The sequence below is a fragment of the Colobus angolensis genome, unplaced genomic scaffold (assembly GCF_000951035.1).
Source record: "Colobus angolensis palliatus isolate OR3802 unplaced genomic scaffold, Cang.pa_1.0 Scaffold50, whole genome shotgun sequence".
NCBI classification, from domain to species: domain Eukaryota; kingdom Metazoa; phylum Chordata; class Mammalia; order Primates; family Cercopithecidae; genus Colobus; species Colobus angolensis.
The window spans coordinates 4,803,008-4,824,771 of NW_012118488.1; the positions used below are offsets into that span (position 1 = coordinate 4,803,008).

Below are 21,764 nucleotides of genomic sequence, written 5' to 3' on the forward strand. Positions count from 1 at the left end.
CCAGGCTGCAGTGCAATGGTGCGATCTTGGCTCACTGCAACCTCCGCCTCCCGGGTTCAAGCGATTCTCCTGCCTCAGCCTCCTGAGTAGTTGGGATTACAGGCATGCGCCACCACGCCAAGCTAATTTTGTATTTTTAGTAGAGACGGGGTTTCTCCATGTTGGTCAGGCTGATCTTGAACTCCCGACCTCAGGTGATCCGCCCGCTTCGGCCTCCCAAAGTGCTGGAATTACAGGCGTGAGCCACCGCACCTGGCCTACTGGATCAATATCTTTTTAAAAAATTCCGCACCGGGAGGAATTTGATGTAGGACTGAATCCCCATATTTTAGAAGCCGCCTTGTCTCTTCTTGCCTCGATTTCCCATCCTGTTAATCAGGAGACTCAGGGTGGGAGGACAAAGACAGGTGCAAGAGGCGCGAGCGCAGCGCCTAGGAAAACGGAGTCAGTTTCCCCCGCTGCATGAGGCACCATGTGCACCACGTGGACTAAAGGAGACACTGCCTTCTCCATTTTGAAGCGGTGTCCAGGCTTCAAGACCCAGGTTCCAATTTCTCACTGTTAAGAAGCTCGGGAAAACTGGGAACTGGGGGAAGTGCGCGGGCAGGAGTTACCTGGCCCCACAGCCCCTAGACAGGGGAGGAGTCCGGACCCGGCCTCCGCGGGCCCCGCCCCCGGACGGCGGAAGCCGAGCCCGCCTTCTCCGCCCGGGCCTGGGCGTGTCCCGCAGGCGCACGGCATGCTGGGAAGGCGTCCGCGCGGCGGCCATTTTGTCTTGTCGGCTCCTGTGTATAGGAGGGTTTTCGGCCTGAGAGCGGGCCGAGGAGATTGGCGACGGTGTCGCCCGTGTTTTCGTTGGCGGGTGCCTGGGCTGGTGGGAACAGCCGCCCGAAGGAAGCACCATGATTTCGGCCGCGCAGTTGTTGGATGAGTTAATGGGCCGGGACCGAAACCTAGCCCCGGACGAGAAGCGCAGCAACGTGCGGTGGGACCACGAGAGCGTAAGTCCCGCGGGCCTTGGTTGGGCCTGAGGCCGGGCTCCGTGGGGGAGGGGAGCGGGCGCGGGCTGTGGCCCGCCAGGCCGCTGCACAATGTGGGGCCAGGGCCGCACCAGGGTCGAGCGTCTGATCCGGTACCCAGGGAGCCAGGAGGGAGGATGGCCCAGGAGGGAGGATGGTGTCCGGACCCAGGGATGGGGGTGATTTGGTTTTGTTGTTCTAGTATCAATGGGGTCCATGAGAACCCTTGGCAGAACTGAAAAGCACCTTGATGAGGCGGGGAAACGCGGGAAAGAAGGATAGCAGCATCTTATTAAATCTAGCGGCTCCGAGGTTTCACCTCATTGTGAAATAGGGAGAAGGGCACATTCGTCTGTAGTTTGGATTGAACGTCGTATTTAGACTGAAATTTCTGACTAGGATTCATGGTAAAAATCGTGGCGGTATTTTATGCCAGTAGTTACAGCAAGATGCTTATACGGGGAGATAGAAATGTAAAAGCAGTAGTTCACTTGTTAGGGGTTACCGTGATGATTTACAAATATTGTTCGTTAACAGTATTCTAGTAAGTCCCTTATAGAGGCAGCTGTCAGGGTTTTTGCTAAAACATCAAACTCATTTGATGCCCTTAGCCCTGTGAGTAAAGGTAAATATTATAACCCCAGTTTCACTGGTGAGACTTAAAAAGGCTCACCCAAAGTCTTGGCAACTGAGGAAACTAATCTTTGTAGTTAGCTTTTCACAATCCTGTGAAACTGTTTCTCTGCGCATACTGTAACATTTTAAGTATTTTGATCTAGTTTTGAACATGCAGTGTAATGTTTACTTTAGGTCTTACCTGGAGAATAGATACAGAATTTAATTTTACTTTGCGGTTATAATCTAACATGCTAATTTTAAAACAATTGCTAATCAAAGTATGAAGGAATCGTTCAGGTAATGCATGCTTCTTTAGAAAACAGTTTCCTTACTCTTTTTAAACGTAGGCTTTGGTGAAGGTAAAATTTCTTTTTTGCAGTGTAGGAAAGCAAGTTGGTGCTAGATGACTTCTTTTAGTACCTTAAGAAAGAGTAAGTTTGGCTCAAGTTGTGTTGGGGTGCTACCTGATTCCAAAGTAGTATGAAGCATTCTTAGAGTAGAATTTATTGTTTTTAAGAGGTGGGTTTTTTGTTTTTGTTTTTAACATGTAGGCTCCCCACACCCCCCCCCCCCCACCATTTGTCACAGTAGGAGACTAAGGAACTGCTTATCTTGACCATCTTTTGTAGGCTTCTTTGTTACAGCGAAGTAACTTAAATTTTTTTTTTTTAACTGCCTAACTCTAACCTTTCAGACTAAACTTTGCAAAGGTGTTAGGAATAATGCTCAAAATCCTAAGGAAGGTAAAAAACAAACCAAAACATTATGGCGATTCAGCTGATATGCAATAGGATATTTGTGTATTTTGAATTCAAGAGAAAAATGTTTTCCATTGCACTGCTTATCAGTTGGAGCAGCCTTGTATCTCTGCACCCTTGGCTTTGAACACGTTTTAGAGAAACTGTTTTCTTTCCCGAGGTAATTTGTTGCCAGATTGCATTGTATGTGATGAGTTTATGACTCTGCAATGATGAGGCCCTCAGAATAGCAATTTAGGTTTTATGTCATCTCAGCCATAATCTGCTTTGCTTTCAGTTTTAGTACTTTTCACTAATTTTAACTTTCAGTGTTTGTTACTAAATTATTTAATGCTTAATGACAAATTGCACTTCATTCTAGATTGAAGGATTTCAAATCAGTTACTGGCATTTCAGATTCATATCTGCAGGGAAAATGTTGGTAGTGTTGACCAAAAACAAAGCACATGGTCTCATCTAAATAAGTGGAATTATTGTGTAATAAAGCTAGGGAAGCTCTTGATATCATTTCCGGGTCATCTGCATATTGTACTGTTGGCTGTTAGTGCTAAACCTGCAGGGATGGGCAAACCCATTATATGCTGAAAAGGATTCACTATCACTATAGTCTGATATTTTAACATATTTTTGCATTCCTATTACATCTGGAAATTTTTCTTGGCCATACTTGCATTAAATGGAAGAAGCCATTTCAGCTGGATTGGGTCCTTGTTTTTTCTTTGGAATGGAGATCAATACCAAAATAAGGAAAGGAAGCAACCATTTATTAAAATAACAGTTGCCGAGGCATCTGTAGGTATTTAACAGTCAAAATGGTGACTTTACCTTACTGTTAAAAGCAGTCCCTAGATAGCTGTATTTGACCTGTGGAATTTGTTTTAAATGCAGATTTCTGTACTTCAATCCCTTGAACTCCCCTTCCCAGGGAGTCTGATTCAACAGTCTTGGGGAAGGGTCCCAGTATCTGCATTTTTTAAAATGGCTCCTCTTAGGCATTCTAAAGTTTGTGACCTACTGTTTCCTGACCCATCCTGATTAGTCCTGGGCTTTTAATTGTGCGTATCTGCACAATTAAATCTTAATTGGTATTAATTTGGTGGTAGATTCTACTACTGTACTTTTTTCTTCTTTTCATGATGAGTGATACGTGAACAAGCAGCACTTGTGAAGCTCAGTTTCAAGTGAAGGATGCATCTGTGATGCAAAATCATCGACCGTTTATTTGTAATGGTGTGTATGTAACCTTCACCAAGGTATTTTACTAGGGCTAGTGCTTTTACAGGCATTTCTAACTTTGTAGATTGCTACCTCTGGATCTGAGAAACTCTTCAGCTAAAGTCAAATCGACTTTGATACTGTTTCATGGATTCATTGGTACACCCTTCCACCGTGTGTGTATTTTGCAATTGTTTGAGATTATTGTTTTGGTTTTTTGCACTAAGCAGTTGCTTGGTTAATCCTAAACAACTACAGTGATGAGGAAAGCATGTGATTGTAACTAACTGCCTAGGGTGAGTACCTTTCAGTGAGGGTTTAATTTCAGTGTTGGCCAGAGAAGGCACTAGTAGCCATATTATCTGAAGATGGTAAGTAAATTGTAAAGTCTGATCTGGAGCTTTTGTTATTTTTTATGTAGCAAGACAGAAATTTTGTAGTTCAAATTGAGGTTTTTATATTCTAGATCTCGACCTGAAAATGAAATTACTTAATTTTGTTAACACTGATTCTAATCTCTGAAATGAGTTTTCTTCCATTTATCAAACTGAAGCCTACCCTCCCTTCCATGAAGGTTTAACATGAAGGTTTAATAATTTATGAAGGAAATTGAACTCAATATTCCTTTCTGAAATCTTTGGAATGTTGGCAGATACTGTCATTGACACTGAAAAGTTGTTTAGAAAAGGAAAAACAGCTAAGGCTTCTGTCCACATTTTTTACTTGTATACTTTTTGCTTTAAAAATGTTCAGAATTTGGGAGTGAAAATTGAAAGCAAAAAAATAGTAATTGTAATGCATGATGACATCTATTAATATGTATTTTACTAGTTTTCATTCAGAGTCACCAAAATGTTCATAGTAACTTTACTATGTTACAATGGAGTAAGATAGAAAAGTAAGTATTTTCTACCCCGCCCCCCCCCTTTTTTTTTTTTTTGAGACAGAGGCTCTGCTCTCTCTGTCGCCCAGGCAGAAGTGTAGTGGCATGATCTTGGCTCGCTACAACCTCCATCTCCTGGCCTTAGCGTGCCGAGTAGCTGGGATTGCAGGCGTGCGCCACCACACATGCCTAATTTTTGTATTTTTAGCAGACAGGGTTTCACCACGTTGGCCAGACTGACCTCAAGTGATCTGCCTGCCTCAGTCTCCCAAAGTGCTGAGGTTACAGGCGTGAGCCACCGTGCCCGCCTGGCATTTCCTACCTTACTGCATAGTAACATAGTAAGTGTTGGCTTCTCAGAATTGCCAGCAGTCCATGTGTTACATGTGTATGTAATTGCTGTTTGCTTTTCTTCCCAAAACATACTGAATTAGAGTGAATAGTATAATATAATGAACTCCCCATGTACCCATACCCAATTCAATAATATTATCACGTGGTCAATATTATTTCCTCTGTATCCCTTCCATTATTTTGAAGCAATTCTGTATTTCAACCTTAAATCCATCATTGTTTATCTGTAAAATATAAGGACTTTAAAAAAAAACATAGCCGACCGGGCATGGTGGCTCACACCTGTAATCTCAACATTGGGAGGCCAAGGCAGACGGATCACTTGAGGCCAGGAGTTCGAGACTAGCCTGGGCAACATGATGAAACCCTGTCTCTACTAAAAAATAAAAAAAAATTAGCTGGGCGAAGTGGTGCATGCTTGTAATCCCAGCTACTCTGGAGGTTGAGGGGGGAGGATCCTTTCAACCCAGGAGGCAGAGGTTGCAGTGAGCTGAGATGGTGCTACCACAGTCCAGCCTGGGCAACAGAGTGACATTCTGTCTCAAAAAAGAAATAGAATAAAATAACCACAATACCATAATCACACTGAAAGTAATAGTAAGGTATTTACTAAATCTTTGGTTGCTTTAGGAAAATGTGTGCTTGTGTGTCTGTCATTATATATGTTATTAGACTTGATTTCCTCACAAAAGGAGAAGGTAGCTTAAGTTTGTAACTTTGACTTTTTCCCAGTTCTTCGTTTTATGAAATATTTTCTCTTCTTCCCGCCCCCGCCCCCGCCCCCGAGATGGAGTCTTGCTCTGTCTTGCAGTGGTGTGATCTCAGCTCCCTGCAACCTCCACCTCCCGGGTTCAAGCGGTTCTCCTGCCTCAGCCTCCAGAGTAGGTGGAATTACAGGTGCATGCCACCGTGCCTGGCTAATTTTTGTATTGTGGTAGAGATGGGGTTTCACCATGTTTGCCAGGCTGGTCTTGAACCCCTGACAACAAGTGATCCTCCCTAGGCCTCCCAAAGTGCTGGGATTACAGGCGTGAGCCACCGTGCCCAGTCCTTCTCTTCATTTCTCACTAGTAGGTTAGGAACATTGTTGTATTCATTTATCCAATGAAAAAGTATTGCTGTGCCGGGCGCAGTGGCTCACGTCTGTAATCCTAGCACTTTGTGAAGCTGAGGCGGGTGCATCACCTGAGGTCAGGAGTTTTGAGACCAGCCTGGCCAACATGGTGAAACCCCGTCTCTACTGAAAATACAAAAATTAGCCAGGCATGGTGGCGCACGCCTGTAATCCCAGCTACTTGGGAGGCTGAGGAAGGAGAATAGCTTGAACCTGGGAGGTGGAGGTTGCAGTGAGCCGAGATTGTGCCAGCCTGAGCGACAGGAGCGAGACTCCATTTCAAAAAAAAAAAAGTTTTGTCCTTAGGTAGATAACAGCAAGATAGTACAGGTACAGCACTTGGTCCTAAAGAGCCATCAGGTATTGGTGACAGGAAGGAGTAAATGCACTTTTTTTTTCCCAGTAGGGATTATTCCAATTGCATGTAAATGTATTTCCATAACAGAATATGATAAATGCCACCATTGGGAAAAGTAAAATTGACCCAACAACACGGGTTTGAGTTGAGTGTATTCACTTTATACGTGGATTTCTTTCAATAAATATATTGGAAAATTTTTTGGAGATTTGCAACAATTTGAAAAAACTTGAAGACAAATCACATAGCCTAGAAATATTTTTTAAATTTAAGAAAGGATAAGTGCATCACAAATACATAAAATAGATGTATATACTAGTTTATCATTTTCATACCACAAAATACATACTAATCATAAAAAGTTAAACTTTATGAAAACTTATGCACACAGTACATGGTGCCACTAGCCGTCGAGAGAAAGTAAAGATTAAGTAATAACTGCACAAAATTAACTATAGTACATACTGTAATACTGTAATAATTTCGTAGCCACCTGTTGCTCTTACAGTGAGCTCAAGTGTTGTCAGGATCCACTTAAAATGCTCTGTGACCTGACTCTTAATAATCTCTGCATGAGCAATTGGTGTCTATAGTAAATTGCATATCACAGTAAAAAATGATCCCTTGGTTCTTGTATATTTTCATTATGTTTATTGCAATACTATATAAACTTTTGTTGTTTTGTTCTTTGTTGTTGTTGTTTTTGAGACAGTCTTGCTTTTGTCACTCAGGCTGGGGTGCAGTGGTGCCATCTCAGCTCACTGCAACCTTTGCTTCCCAGGTTCAAGCAGTTCTCATGCCTCAGCCTCCCAAGTGCTGGGATTACAGGCGTGTACCACCATGTCTGGCTAAGTTTTGTATTTTTAGTAGAGATGGGGTTTTGTCATGTTGGCCAGGCTGGGCTCGAACTCCAGGCCTTAAGTGATCCGCCCACGTGCTGGGATTAGAGGTGTGAGGCACAGCCCCTGGCCTATGTACCATACCATAAAATTTTGAATAATGCCCTGAGACCCATACGAGTGCAGCTAGTGACATTGGAAGTGCTCCCAAGAAGCAGAAGTCTTGACAATACAATAAGTTAAATTGCTTTATATGTACAATAGACTGAGATCTGCACCTGGGGTTGCTGGCATTTTAGGCAATTCATCTTTTGTGTACAGATGACCTAAACTTAGGGTATTGATAAATGTAGCACTGTAAATGTGTTTCACATTTTTTTCTCTAGCTTGTAGTTATTTTTTTCCCTAAACATTCTACAATGCACATCTCTAGCTTACTTTATTGTAGGAATACAGTATATAGCCAGGCATGGTGGCTCACGTCTGTAATCCCAGCACTTTAGGAGGCTGAGGTGGGCGGATCACTTGAGGTCAGGAGTTGGAGACCAGCCTGGCCAACATGGTGAAACCCTGTCTCTACTAAAAATACAAAAATTAACCAGGAGTTGTGGCTGGTGCCTGTAATCCCAACTACTCTGGAGGCTGAGGCAGGAGAATTGCTTGAACCCGGGAGGCGGAGGTTGCAGTGAGCTGAGATCACGCCACTGCACTCTAGCCTGGTTGACAGAGCGAGACTTTGTCTCAAAAAAAAAAAAAAAGAATACAGTATATAGTACATAGTTTACAACATATGTGTTAACCAACTGTTAATGTTATCATAACGCTTCCAGTCAGTTGTAGGCTATTAGTTAAGTTTTGGGGGAGTTAGGGTCAGTAACTCTCTCAGTTGTTATAAAGGAATACCTGAGGCTGGATAATTTATAAAGAAAAGAGGTTTATTTAGTTCAGTTCCACAGGCTGTACAAGAAACATGATAGCTGGTACCTATCTGGTGAGGGCCCCAGACTGCTTCCACTGATGGCAGAAGGGGAGCCAACATGTGCATTATGGCTAGGAGTGCCAGACTCTGTTCAGCAACCAATTTTCCAGTCAACTAAGAATGGGAATTCACTGCCACAAGAATGTTTTTTTGGGACCAAACAAACCATATCCAAACCATAGCAGTGACCCTAGCCCCCTGAGTTCAAAGGTCAACTGTACAGTGCACACAGGAAAGGAGTGCATAACCCAGACTGGGATGGATACTCAGGAAAGGCCTCTCTTAAATACAGTTATGTAAAAGTTTGGTAGGAATTAGCCTGAGGGAGAGGAGAGAGAAGACACCTTAGCAGCCTGAAAGAAGAACTGGAGAAAAATCAGTGAATTTGGCAAATTTTAAATAGTATTGTAGTGTGTTTGTTTTTGTTGGGTGGGGGAGTGTAGATAGGTAGGCAAGAACTTGATTTTAAGTAGTTTTTATAAGCCTTGTTAAGAGTTTAGAGTTTATTACATTGGGAAATAACTGAAGGCTTCTAAGCAGAAGAGAGATGATGACTAACTGGCTGCTGTAGAAGATTGATTGAAATTTTACTAGAAGTTTGTGTAGGCAATAAATAGTGAATCATGCCTGCAAAGGTATATGTAATAAAATTAAAGGCATGGAAATGAATATGGTCGTGATATAGCTGAAACATAAAACTATAGGAGGACATCATTTTTGTTATAAATTCTTTTATTAAAAATTATCTCTTTGGGGGTTTATCTTTAATACAATGAATTGAACTCTTAGCTAGAAAGAAAATATTTATTTATAGAATTAAACTGTTAATATTAAGGCAGAAGTAACAAAAGACTACAGCATGAAGGGTTGTTTTTTTGAAACAGAGCCTTGCTCTATTGTCCAGGCCGGAGTGCAGTGGCGCGATACCAGCTCACAGCAATCCTCCGCCTCCCAGGTTCAAGCGATTCTTGTGCCTCAGTCTCCTGAGTAGTTGGAATTACAGGCATGTGCCACCATGCTTGGCTAATTTTTTTTTTTTTTTTTTTGAGATGGAGTCTCGCTCTGTCGCCCAGGCTGGAGTGCAGTGGCCGGATCTCGGCTCACTGCAAGTTCCGCCTCCTGGGTTTACGCCATTCTCCTGCCTCAGCCTCCCGAGTAGCTGGGACTACAGGCGCCCACCACCTCACCCGGCTAGTTTTTTTGTATTTTTTTTCATAGAGACGGGTTTTCACCGTGTTAGCCAGGATGGTCTCGATCTCCTGACCTCGTGATCCGCCCGTCTCGGCCTCCCAAAGTGCTGGGATTAGAGGCTTGAGCCACTGCGCCTGGCCGCTTGGCTAATTTTTGTATTTTTAGTAGAGATGGCGTTTTGCCATTTTGGCCAGGCTGGTCTCGAACTCCTGGCTTCAAGTGATCTGCCTGCCTCAGCCTCCCAGAGTGCTAGGATTGCAGGCATGAGCCACTGCACCTGGCTCGTGTTCCTTTTTTTTAGCCAATAAAATTTCCAGGTATTCCTGGATTTTAAATTAATCAGTATTTCTGTATATGTGACATTTGAAGTATTCCAGTAATATGTCCTGTTTCAGAATACAGTAAGTCTTCATTTAACATTGTTAATGGCTTCTTGGAAACTGTGACTTCAGTTGAAATGACATATAACAAAAGTTTTACCATCGATTAGTTAATATAAAGAAGAGTTAGGTTTCTATGGCACATTTCTGGTTACAAAAACATAACTAAAAAGACCCAAAACATTTCTGACATCAAACATTGAGATAAATTTGAGTTGTACATACAGTTAAGAAAGATGAATAAAAGCGAGATAATTACCTAGTTTTTGGTGAATCAGTGAGTGATGGCAGTTGTGGTGGTGGGTTAAGTCAAGGAATAAATGTTTACAACTTGAACATTGTCAGAAGCACCTCCTACCTCCATTCAGTTCCAATACAATAATAAATTTGGTAAACTCACCGACCACTTTTGGACTACGCTGTTTATTGTCATGCATTTGTGTGATTATCATATGCTTTACAAACTTTTATTTTACAATAATTTGTATTCATTCCTTTCCAGCCTCCTTATTCCAGTTCAGGGTGGCGGGTGGCCAGAGCTGATCCCGGCTGCCCAGGATGCAAGGCAGGAACTAACCCTGGACAAGATGCCCTCCCGTCACAGGGCATGCTCACACACCCACACTCACCTAGACTGGGACTTAGCCATGCCATTTCACCTACTGTGCATAGCTTTGGGATGTGGAAGGAAACCAGAGTACTGGGAGAAAACCCATACAGACATGGGGAGAACTTGCAGACTCCTACACAGTTAGCCCCAAATAGGAATCATTATTTTTTTTTCCTCATCACATTATTCAAGGACTTACTGTATATAGTAATTAGGATTGGCTATTTAGATTTTTAAAATTTAAGTCCCTGTCAGTTTTACTGTTTCCAACATGAGTTGTGTTGCCAGTATTTAGATAATCAACGTAGATACTGAATTATAAATACATTTTATATATTTTGGGGGGAGGGGTGGGGAGACAGTGTCTGGCTGTGTCACCCAGGCTGGAGCGCAGTGGCACGATCTCGGCTCACTGCAACCTCAACCTCCTGGGCTCGAGCAGTCCTGCCACCCCAGCCTCCCGAGTAGTTGGGACTATAGGCCTGCACCACCCCCAGCTCATTTTTTTATATTGGTGGAGATGGGGTCTTGCCACGTTGCCTGGGCTGGTTGCGAACTCCTGAGCTTAAGCCATCCGCCTGCCTCAGCCTCCCAAAGTGCTGAGATTACAGGTGTGAGCCACCACTTCCAGTCTGTTATCTTTATGATAAGCAGTTTAACAAAAATAGTGCAGACAGGCCAGGAGTTCAAGGTCAACCATGGTAAAATCCTATATCTACTAAAAATACAAAAATTAGCCAGGCATGGTGGCAGTTGCCCATAATCCCAGCTTGGGAGGCTGAGGCACGAGAATTGCTTGAGCCTGGGAGGTAGAGGTGGTGAGCCGAGATCGAACCACTGCACTCCAACCTGGGCGACAGTAAGACTCTGTCTCTGGAAAAAAAAAAAAGACTTAAAAATTGTGCAGAGGGCATTGAAAATACTTGATTAGCTCAAGGGAGAATTATATTGCTTAGTGTTGGATCTAAGTAGATAGAGAAAGACAAAAATCATTAAGATGTCCTTAATGGGCCTGGTGCTGTGGCTCATGCTTGTAATCCCAGCACTTTGGGAGGCTCAGGTGGGCGGATCATTTGAGGTCAGGAGTTCGAGACCAGCCTGGCCAACATGGCTTAACCCCATCTACTAAAAATACAAAAATTAGCCAGGCCTTGTGGTATGCTCCTGTAATCCCAGCTCCTCGGGAGGCTGAGGCAGGAGAATTGCTTGAACCTGGGAGGCGGAGGTTGCATTGAGCCAAGATCGCACCACTGCACTCCAGCCTGGGCAAGAGAATGAGGCTATGTCTCAAAAAAATAACAATAAAACTGTTGATGAGATTGAACACTTGTTGTCACTAGTGTTGCCTTAAATTTGTTAAGAGGATAAGTCACGATTATATAGGTATTTAGAGAGTTTGCATGGGTATTAATCTGTAATAAGTGTCTTTTAGGGATTACTATTAAATGAAAAATGCTAGTATTCCAAAACTTGAGCAGTTGTCATGATTCTATCCAAAAGTAAGATAAGAATTCTCTGGGTTTATTCTTTTTTTGAGACAGTCTGTCTGTAGTGGTGCAATCTCAGCTCGCTGCAACCTCTCCCTCCTGGGTTCAAGTGATTCTCCCACTTCAGCCTCCCAAGTAGCTGGGATTACAGGCACTCGCCATCATGCCTGGCCAATTTTTCTATTTTTGTAGAGACCGGGTTTCACCATGTTGGCCAGTCTGGTCTTGAACTCCTGACTTCAGGTGATCCACCCGCCTCCGCCTCCCAAAGTGCTGGGATTACAGGCCTGAGCCACCACACCTGACCTTTCTGGGTTTATTCTTACTACCATTATTGATGACTTTATTTGAAGCACCCAAATATGTTCTTCCCGTTTTTTTGAATCCCTTGTTAATATTTTTAGTTAAAATCAGACTCTGGGGAGAGTTAAAAGAAGCAGTCCACGTAGCTAGTTTATTGCATAGAGTAACAAATAATTTTGATGTACCATTAAATGGTAAAGCAGGAGAGTTGAAGTGGAAGGAACACTCAGAACTGGATTGGGGAAATGGATTCTAGTTTGGATTCTGTAGCTATAGCTGGATGCCGTCAGGGCAAGTCACGTGGTCTCTAGTGGGGTGATTGGACTTAATTAGGTAGCTCCTGGTTAGCCCACAGACAGGCATGTATTATTTGTTCTACACAGTGCCTAAAAACATGTAAAATAATAATCTGCAGTGGACAGGTCTATAGTAGGTCTATAGAAACCTACCCCCAAAGTCTGAGAGGCCAAAGAAAGAGGCTGACAAATCCAGTTTCTTGGAGACATGTAATAGGAACCTACGAACAGAAGTCAGGTCTGTCTCAGGCATCTGCTGGTGGCAAGACAAGATGACATCTCCCCAGACCCCCAGGGCTTATATACCATAGGGCAAGGGTACCTGTGCTTCAGAAGGCATGTGTAGGATAATTACTTATGGGCAAGATTTATGTTAAGTACACAATCATCAAAATTGTTTTGACCTAAGGGCAGGATTTATAGTAAGTACATGTTCTTAACACAGGGAGCAGTAGATAAAATAGAAGTCTTTGGGGCATTCCTGGAATTGGAGTTAATGGGAAGTCAGCCTGGCGATTTAACACCCAAGATGGAGTTGCTTTAGCTTTTACGTAGGCCAACACCTTTTTCTTTCAGTTTAGCAAATGTATAGAGTTTAATCTTTACAGCCCCACTGTAAGAAATTTATTACCTCCTTTTTTATTTAATTGAGTCTTGTTCTTTCACCCAGGCTGAAGTGCAGTGGCATGTTCACCACTCACTGCAGCCTCAACCTCCTGGACTCAAATGACCCTTCCACCCTAGCCACCCAAGTAGCTGGAACCACAGGTGTGTGACACCATACCTGGCTAATTGTTTTCTTTTTCTTTCTTTTTTTTTTTTTTTTTCCAGAGACAAGGTCTCACTATGTTGCCCAGGCTAGGCTCAAATGATTCTCCTGCTTTGGCCTCCCAGAGTGCTGGGATTACAGGCATAAGCCATTGGGCCCAGCCTATTTCCTTTTTTTAATACTGTGAAGAAACCAAGGCAGAATTACGACCCCTGGTTCTTTTTCTTTTTTTTCTTTTTTTTAAGACAGGTTACGTTCTGTCACCCTAGCTGGAGTGCAGCGGTGTGATCACAGCACACTGCCACTTCCACCTCTGAGGCTCAAGCAATCCTCCCATCTCAGCCTCCCAAAGTGCTGGGATTACAGGCATGAGCCACCACGCCCCATCAGGTACCCCTGGTTCTTCAGCAGATAAGCAGATTTAAACTGTGCCATGTTGCAGTGTACCTATTTCACATGCTTCGAGAGTCAGGCGGGACTGTAGAGATGTGTCTATTTGTTTTTGTTTTAATGGTGAACCTGTCTGAGGATCATAGACATTGTGTCTTGCCTAGCTTAAACTTACGGAACACTTAAATTGGTCATGAGGCCGTTAGAAGTCCTATTGAAAACAATAAAATTAATCTTTAAATAGAATCATCTCTAAAACCCTAGAATATATTACTGTAAAGATGGGAAATAGAAATGAAATGTTTATAAGTAAAGATTAAATTCACAATAATAGTAAAACTTTCTCTCTTTTTTGAGGCGGAGTCTCGCTCTATCGCCCAGGCTGGAGTGCAGTGGCGCGATCTTGGCTCACTGCAAGCTCTGCCCCCCCAACCCCCCCCCCATGCCATTCTCCTGCCTCAGCCTCCTGAGTATCTGGGACTACAGGCGCCCACCACCACGCTCAGCTAATTTGTTGTATTTTTAGTAGAGACAGAGTTTCACCGTGTTAGTCAGGATGGTCTCGATCTCCTAACCTCGTGATCTTCTCGTCTCAGCCTCCGGAAGTGCTGGAGTTACAGGCGGGAGCCACCGCGCCTGGCCAATTCATAGTAAAACTTTCATGTCTGTGAGGATGGCACACAAAATTTAGTTTTTAAATTATTTTATAACCATACAGTTTATGGCTATAAATTATAGCAGATTTTGGCAATAACTTTTACTAAATATAGTTGTGTGAAATTTTTGGGTCTTCAAGGTTAATATAATTGAAAGGTTAGGTCACAGTAAAAGTGGCATAATGGTTGCCATATCGTCCCTCCCCCAAATGAAAGAAATTCTCAAAGAAATCTTTTTAAAAATTGAGTATTGGCCTTGGTATTTTGTTGTGATGCACTTAAAGTGAACTCAAAGTTGAACAAAATGGATCTTTTGAGGTCAGGAGTTCGAGACCAGCCTACAACATGGTGAAACCCTGTCTGTACTAAAAATACAAAAACTAGCTGGCCATGGTGGCACATACCTGTAATTCCAGCTACTTTGGAGGCTGAGGCAGAAGAAGTGCTTGAACCTGAGAGGCAGAGTTTGCAGTGGGCTGAAATGGCGCCACTGCACTCCAGCCTGGGCAACAGAGTGAGTAAGACTGTGTTCCAAAAAATTATATAATGATAATCCACCTAGTACCTAGTAACAGTGAAGTTTTGTGTGAAGGAAAGGTGATGTTTTGGAATTTTGATTTACATGGTTTGTAGTATTATAAAATTAAATTCAGGATAGAGCAGTTTTGGAATATATCTGAAGGAGTTAAAAAAGTACCAGTGGGAGAGAATTAAACATTGGTTTTATGTTAATAGTTTCCCCTATACCGTGGGAACCCACCAAGAGTCTACTGTGTTGGCATGTATGAAAATATCCAGTGGCCAGGAGCAGTGGCTCATGCCTGTAACCCCAACACTTTGGGAGGCGGAGGTGGGAGAATTGCTTGGAACCAGGAGTTTGAGACCAACCTGGGCAATGTAGCAAGACTCCATCTTTCCAAATGTTTTTAAAAATGTGCCAGGCATGGTGCTTGCACCTGTAGTTGTAGTTACTTGGGAGGCTGGTGTGTTAAGGATCTTCTAAGCAAAAAGATGGAGTCGAATTGCTTTAAATGAGTGTTATTTGTGATTTAGACGTTTATTTCCAAATCCTAATTTGTAAGTAGGCCCTAATCTATGAAAGAGTTGAAATGATAAGAATAGTGTAAGAGTTTTTAAACATATAAAAATTGCCCTTTATTTTGGGATGTCTTTCCCATATTTATTTTTGCTACTGAGGGGTCAGCAGGTGATGATTAAAAATAGATAATAGAAAATACTAGTAATACAAGTACTGCATATTTTTTCCTCTATCGAAATTCAGGAGTCTGAAAGTCACTAATTTACCTAATATGATTCAGCAAATGAAATTCTTATATTGGTTGAAGCATGCATACCTCAAGAAATGAGAAAATAGTTATTTGGCACCCTTCTTCAATGTGGTTTTAAAACCAAGCAATTTTTTAAGTACCTTTGTTTTTCTTTACTAGGTTTGTAAATATTATCTCTGTGGTTTTTGTCCTGCGGAATTGTTCACAAATACACGTTCTGATCTTGGTAAGTGAATTTTCTGTGTAACTTTTATCAAATTTATGATATTTAAAATGTTGAATAGGAGTGGTGAGAGAAAAAAAACTGGTTCTTTATAATTCTGTAAAGTTTTTTCTTAAAAGATTTGCTAATAAGTAATTTCTTACTTGGTTTAGATATTTGAATATATTAATAAATGTCAGTCTGATTAAACATGGTGGCTTAATTAAACATACATGTCTATTTCCACTCCCTCCCAAAACTCCACTTAAATGAAAAAAATTTTAAAAAGATGTATATGGAAGAGGAGATAACGTTAGAGATGTCAGCAAATTTTTGGAAGATGACAAGTGGATGGAGGAGTAGCAGCAAACGCAACAGAGCAGAACAACCTGTACCCTAAAAGCCTGCAGAAGGGGATACTAAACAGAAGCGAGTGTTTGATCAGCAGAACCCTGGACAGGCTCAGGATTTGGAGGCACCAGGTACCACAGAAGACAGGGTTGAGTCATGGGGCTGAAAATGAGAGAGATTAGTCTGTAGTCTAGTTCAGGGTTTCTCAACCTTGACATTGTTGACATTTTGAGCCAGTTTTGGAGGGGGCTTTTCATGCATTGTGGGATGTTTAGCAACGTCCCTGGCCTTTACCCACTAGATAACCAGTAGCACCTCCTGTTGTGACACCCAAAAATGTCTTCAGACATTGCCAGATGTCCCCCAGGATGCAAAATTGCCACTAGTGTAGGCGGTCCTGTGCATCTGTTGATCTTACTCTCCCACCCATAGACCCCAGGAGAAGAGACGGTTATTTTCAGGAGAAATTGGGCTAGAGAGACTAGTTTATCTGAACCACAAAACAGAAAAAATAATTGACAATTTCCTCATTTCTCTCAAGGATGGTACAAAACCAGGATCATTCTGGATATATAAAAGAAGTCAATTCATTATGTACAATGTTTGCCTTAGAGCATTAGGAGCGTATTAAGGCAGGACCAGTCTAAATCTTGAGATTTCAGACACAGCAGGGGCAGTAGTAAGTAAAAAAAAAAAAATGTAAAAGAGAGTAAATGAATCTATATTTTTATTGGTGGGGCTCTCCTCTGCCCTGTTCCTAGAAGGATACAGCCAGATGTTTTTCCCCAGGCAGAAGAAAAGAGGATTCTTCTCTAGAGAAAGTGAACAGTTCCTGAGAAGTGATCTCTACAGGTACTGACCCTTGGGGAATCTCTTAAAAGAAAGTCTTACTGCCTGGTTTTCCTATGATAAAGCCCATTCATGAGCTGACAAACCCTGCCTAATCCCTACTAACTTCCAGTCAGATTTTGGAAGTGTCTTTTTAAAAAATTAGTTGCCTGCCAAGGACCACCAGCCAGACGTTCGAAGAAAGCCTTCAATACAAGAGATTAACAAAACCAACAGAGAAAGAAGAATTTAGTGGAATTGGAGATAATGGGGAAAGCAGAGAGAGATTCTTCAAAATCTTAAGAAATTTAGTATCTTCAGAGACATATGAGAAGATACTATATTCATCAGCAATAATAGGATGCCATAAAGAGGGAACTTGTGGAAAAAGTTTGGAAAACATTTTTTGAAAAACAGCTCTTAGAAATTAAAACTGGAGAAAATAGAACTAAAATTGCCGGAAAGATTTGAAAATAAAATTGAGGACATTTACTGGAATGTTGGGCAGTATGACAGAAGGATTTTTTAAAAACTTAGTCCAGGAATTGTACTACCAGCTTAATAGTTGTGGACAGAATAAAAGCAGAGGGAATTGCTTAAGAAAAAAAGTTTGCAGTACTAAAGAACATTCATCTTTAGGTTGAGCAGGCCCTACAGGTGATCAGGACAGTGAATGAAAAAGATCCATACCTAGGCATACCCCTGTAAAATTGTAGAACGTGGGGGTGGTAGGGCTGAGTGTAGGTCACAGAATTATAAATCAGAATGGCCTAAGACTGGTCAGTAACAATGGGGAAAGTTGAAGACATTGGAGAAACATCCTCAGGGTGCTGAGTGAAAATGTGTCTACCAGGCTTAGCTATGTAGCCAAACATCAAAATATGAGGGGAGAAAAGACATTTTCAGATATACAGGGTCTCAACAGATTTATCTCCCATGGACTTTTTCTCAGGAAACTCCACCAAAACATGTCCATAAACAGAGAAAGAGGAAAGAAAAAACAAGAGATCAGTAATTCTCATCTACTACAGAGCAGGAAAGGAATTCATCAGGATAATAGTTCTATAGTGAGCTTAGAAAATAAGTATCCCAGATTGAAGTAAGGCAAAAGGCCCATGGAAGAAAATGAAACTGATGATCTGATGTATTTTGAGTCATATGTGGAATTAGTATTGAGGTAGTTTCTATAGCTAAGTTGAAGTGTTTGAGAAGAATTTGAAAATATAGAGAAAAAACTAGGCTCACACCTGTAATCCCAGTACTTTTGAAGGCAAAGGAGGGCAGATCATGGGAGGTTAGGAGTTCGAGAACAGCTTGGCCAACAGGGTGAAATCCTGTCTCTACTAAAAATACAAAAAAATTACCCAGCCGTGGTGGTGGGTGCCTGTAATCCCAGCTACTTGGGAGATTGCAGCAGGAGAATCCCTTGAACACAGTAGGCGGAAGTTGTGGTGTGAGCCAAGATTGCACCGCTGAACTGCGGCCTGGGTGACAGAGCATGACTCTGTCTCAAAAAAAAAAAACATCAGAAGTGTCTCATAATGCACCTTTGTTTGGCCTGACAGTGAATAGTACTTGCATAATATAAACACTAAGTGTTTATCCCAAAATTTTGATATCTAGGATTGATAAATAGCAAAATAAGCATAGAATTTTAAAAGGTGGAGGTAAATTCAAGAAGAAATAGAGAAGAGTTAAGATAATTGCTTTTTAGAGGTGGGAAGAAGTAGGAGTTGGGTACTAGTCTAGTACTATTTGACTTTATATACAGATTTGAAAATAATAAAGTCAGCAATGATTCAGTTCAGTGTCTATCCCCATCAGTTTTCTTGAGTGGCAATAAAGAACAATTTCCTTTCACCTTCACTCCCTTTCTCTCTCCCTCCCTTACTTCTCTTTTAACCATATATGGTTGCTATCCGTTATATTGACTTTGAAGACGGAGCAGATCAGTTTTATGTCCTATTTGGTTATGATGCTTCATGATTCAGTAGGATCAATTTAGATGTCTACAAACTACTCAGTGATAAAGTAAATCCTTTTTCTTTTTTTTTAAAAAATAACTTTTGGTTTTTGACAAGAAACGGTTGCTAATAATCACAGATAATAATTTATACAATTGTATTTTTCCCCCAGGTCCGTGTGAAAAAATTCATGATGAAAATCTACGAAAACAGTAAGTTATTTTGGTTGTCATTTCCCTCCCAGTTATTATTTGGTTTAAGGGGGACAAGGGTTGAGGAATAATTGGAATTAATTGTAAAATGAGTGTCTGAGAGAAGTCCAGTCACTGGCTGGGGATAGTAAGAAACTTCTGTCTTACTGCAACCTCCACCTCCCGGGTTCAGGTGATTCTCCTGCCTCAACCTCCTGAGTAGCTGGGATTACAGGCGCCCACCACCATGCCTGGCTAATATTTTGTATTTTTAGTAGAGACAGGGTTTCACCATGTTGGCCAGGCTGGTCTCAAACTGCTGACCTCAAGTGATCCACCCACCTTGGCCTCCCAAAATGCTGGGTTTACTTGTGTGAGCCACCGTGGCCAGCCCCAATTTTATACATGAGACTTGTCCCAGGTCCAGGGTCATAGATCCAGTACAGTGGTAAAGCTAGTGGTTAAACCCCTGTGTAAAGCTCTATGGTGAGGGGCAATCAGAAAGGCACTTCAAATACACCTGGTTTACCCTGCAGCCTAAATGCAGTAGTTGTTGAGGCTAGTTAAGATAGAATATTTGAGTTGTAATGGATAAGGATTTGGAAATGAATACTTGTTTATTTTCATGTTACCAGGTATGAGAAGAGCTCTCGTTTCATGAAAGTTGGCTATGAGAGAGATTTTTTGCGATACTTGCAGAGCTTACTTGCAGAAGTAGAACGTAGGATCAGACGAGGCCATGCTCGTTTGGCATTATCTCAAAACCAGCAGTCTTCCGGGGTAAGTGAAATCAATTCAGTCTTTGTAAAGGGTCCTTGTTTTCTGGAGATTCAGAGACCTTCCTAATGTTTTTGAAACTCGTCTTCTTTTCATTACTTTGTTCTTTTAAAATGATACGAAACTTATAAGGCATTCATTTTTTCAAGTCTTTCTGAGCAAACATAACATTGATTTTGCTAAACATAAGATTTTTCTTTCTTTTTTTTCTTGAGGCCAAGATTTTTCTCTTAAATAGTAGTAACTGACAATATGTGATTGACCACCAGAAGTTGAAGATAATTGAATTACTATCCTTTCAATTAAGCATTTTAATTATTAAATAGAAATATTATGTATGGTATGTGCGAATTTGCATGTTTATCTTTGTTTTCAACTTGTTGGTAATATGTTTTATTGTCTTCAACAGGCCGCTGGCCCAACAGGCAAAAATGAAGAAAAAATTCAGGTTCTAACAGACAAAATTGATGTACTTCTGCAACAGGTGAGAATTGTATGCATTAATGTCAAAATATTTGAAACAGACATGTAACCAGCAAAAATACAAGGATGGGCCAGGCATGGTAACTCATGTGTATAATCCCGGCAGTTTAGGAGGCCGAGGCGGGAGGATTGCTTGAGCCCAAGAGTTTGAGACCAGCCTGGGCAACAAAGTGAGACCCAGTCTCTACAAAAATTAGCCAGGTGTGATGATGCACACCTGTGGTCCCAGCTACACAGGAGGCTGAGGCAGGAGAATTGCTTAAGCCTGAGAGGGTGAGGCTGCAGTGAGACGTGTCTGCACCACTGCACTCCAGCCTGGGCAACGGAGTGAGACCTTGTCTTGTGTGTATGTGTACATGTACATATATGTGTATATAAAAGGACGACAAATATGAAGATGCTCAGCATTGTTAGTCGTTAGGGAAATACAGATTAAAACTACCATCAAATACCTATTTGACACCTATTAGGAATAGCTAAAATTAAACTGATCATACCAGCTATTGGCAAAGATGTGAGCCAACTGGAACTGGGATATGATATTGTACAACCACTTTGGAAAAAATAGTCTCATTTTTTTCTTTCTTTCATATTCCTGCAGATCATATTGGAATCTGTTTTGTTGTCGTTGTTACTGTTTTTTTAAGACAATCTCGCTTTGTCACCCATGCTGGAGTGCAGTGGCACGATCTCAGCTCACTGCAACCTCTACCTCCCAGGTTCAAGTGATTCTCCTGTCTCAGCCTCCCGAGTAGCTGGGATTACAGGTGTGCGCCACCATCCCCAGCTAATTGTATTTTTAATGGATATGGGGTTTCACCATGCTGGCCAAGCTGGTCTCAAATTCCTGACCTCAAGTAATTTACCCAGCTTGGCCTTCCCAAGTTTTGAGATTACAGGTGTAAGCCACTGTGCCTGACCTGGAGTCTGTTTCTTAAAAAGTTATAAATGTACCGTGAGCCATTCTCCCACGTATTTATCCAAGATAAATGAAAATGTATGTCTACACAAAGATTTACACTCCAGTGTTCATGAGTGCTATAGTCATAATAGCACTAAAAAAAAAAACAGACTGGAATCAATTAAAATATCCGTCAGCAGGTGAGTGGATAATTAAATCATGATGTATCCGTATGGTGGAATACCTGTCAATAATGAAAAGGAATTAGCTACGTGAGACGGTATGAATAAATCTTAAAATAATTAGGCTGAGTGAAAGAAGCCAGACAAAAAAGGAATATAGACTCTGGCTCTATATAAAATTTTGGAAAACGCATATTTACCTATAGTGACAGAAAACAGATCTGTGGTTGTCTGGGGATTGTGTTTGGGATTGAGGCTGGAGGAGGTACTGAAAAGAGTGGGTGGCTCACACCTGTAATCCAAGCACTTTGGGAGGCCGAGGTGGGAGGATTGCTTGAGCTCAGTAGTTAAAGACCAGCCTGGGCAACATAGCGAGA

General features: G+C 41.7%; 1 protein-coding gene across 4 annotated transcripts in view; it reads left to right on the forward strand.

Annotated features, from left to right (window-relative positions):
* The first annotated feature begins 713 nt into the window (after positions 1-713).
* LUC7L3 (LUC7-like 3 (S. cerevisiae)) overlaps positions 714-21,764 on the forward strand; it is a 34,062-nt gene continuing 13,011 nt past the window's right edge. For all 4 annotated transcript variants that reach the window (XM_011959971.1, XM_011959973.1, XM_011959972.1 and 1 more), the window contains exons 1-5: positions 714-1,001; positions 15,668-15,734; positions 19,026-19,065; positions 19,680-19,824; positions 20,231-20,305. In XM_011959971.1, the coding sequence (XP_011815361.1) occupies positions 903-1,001; positions 15,668-15,734; positions 19,026-19,065; positions 19,680-19,824; positions 20,231-20,305 (426 nt within the window). In that variant the 5' untranslated portion in view covers positions 714-902. The remainder of the gene's footprint in view (positions 1,002-15,667; positions 15,735-19,025; positions 19,066-19,679; positions 19,825-20,230; positions 20,306-21,764) is intronic.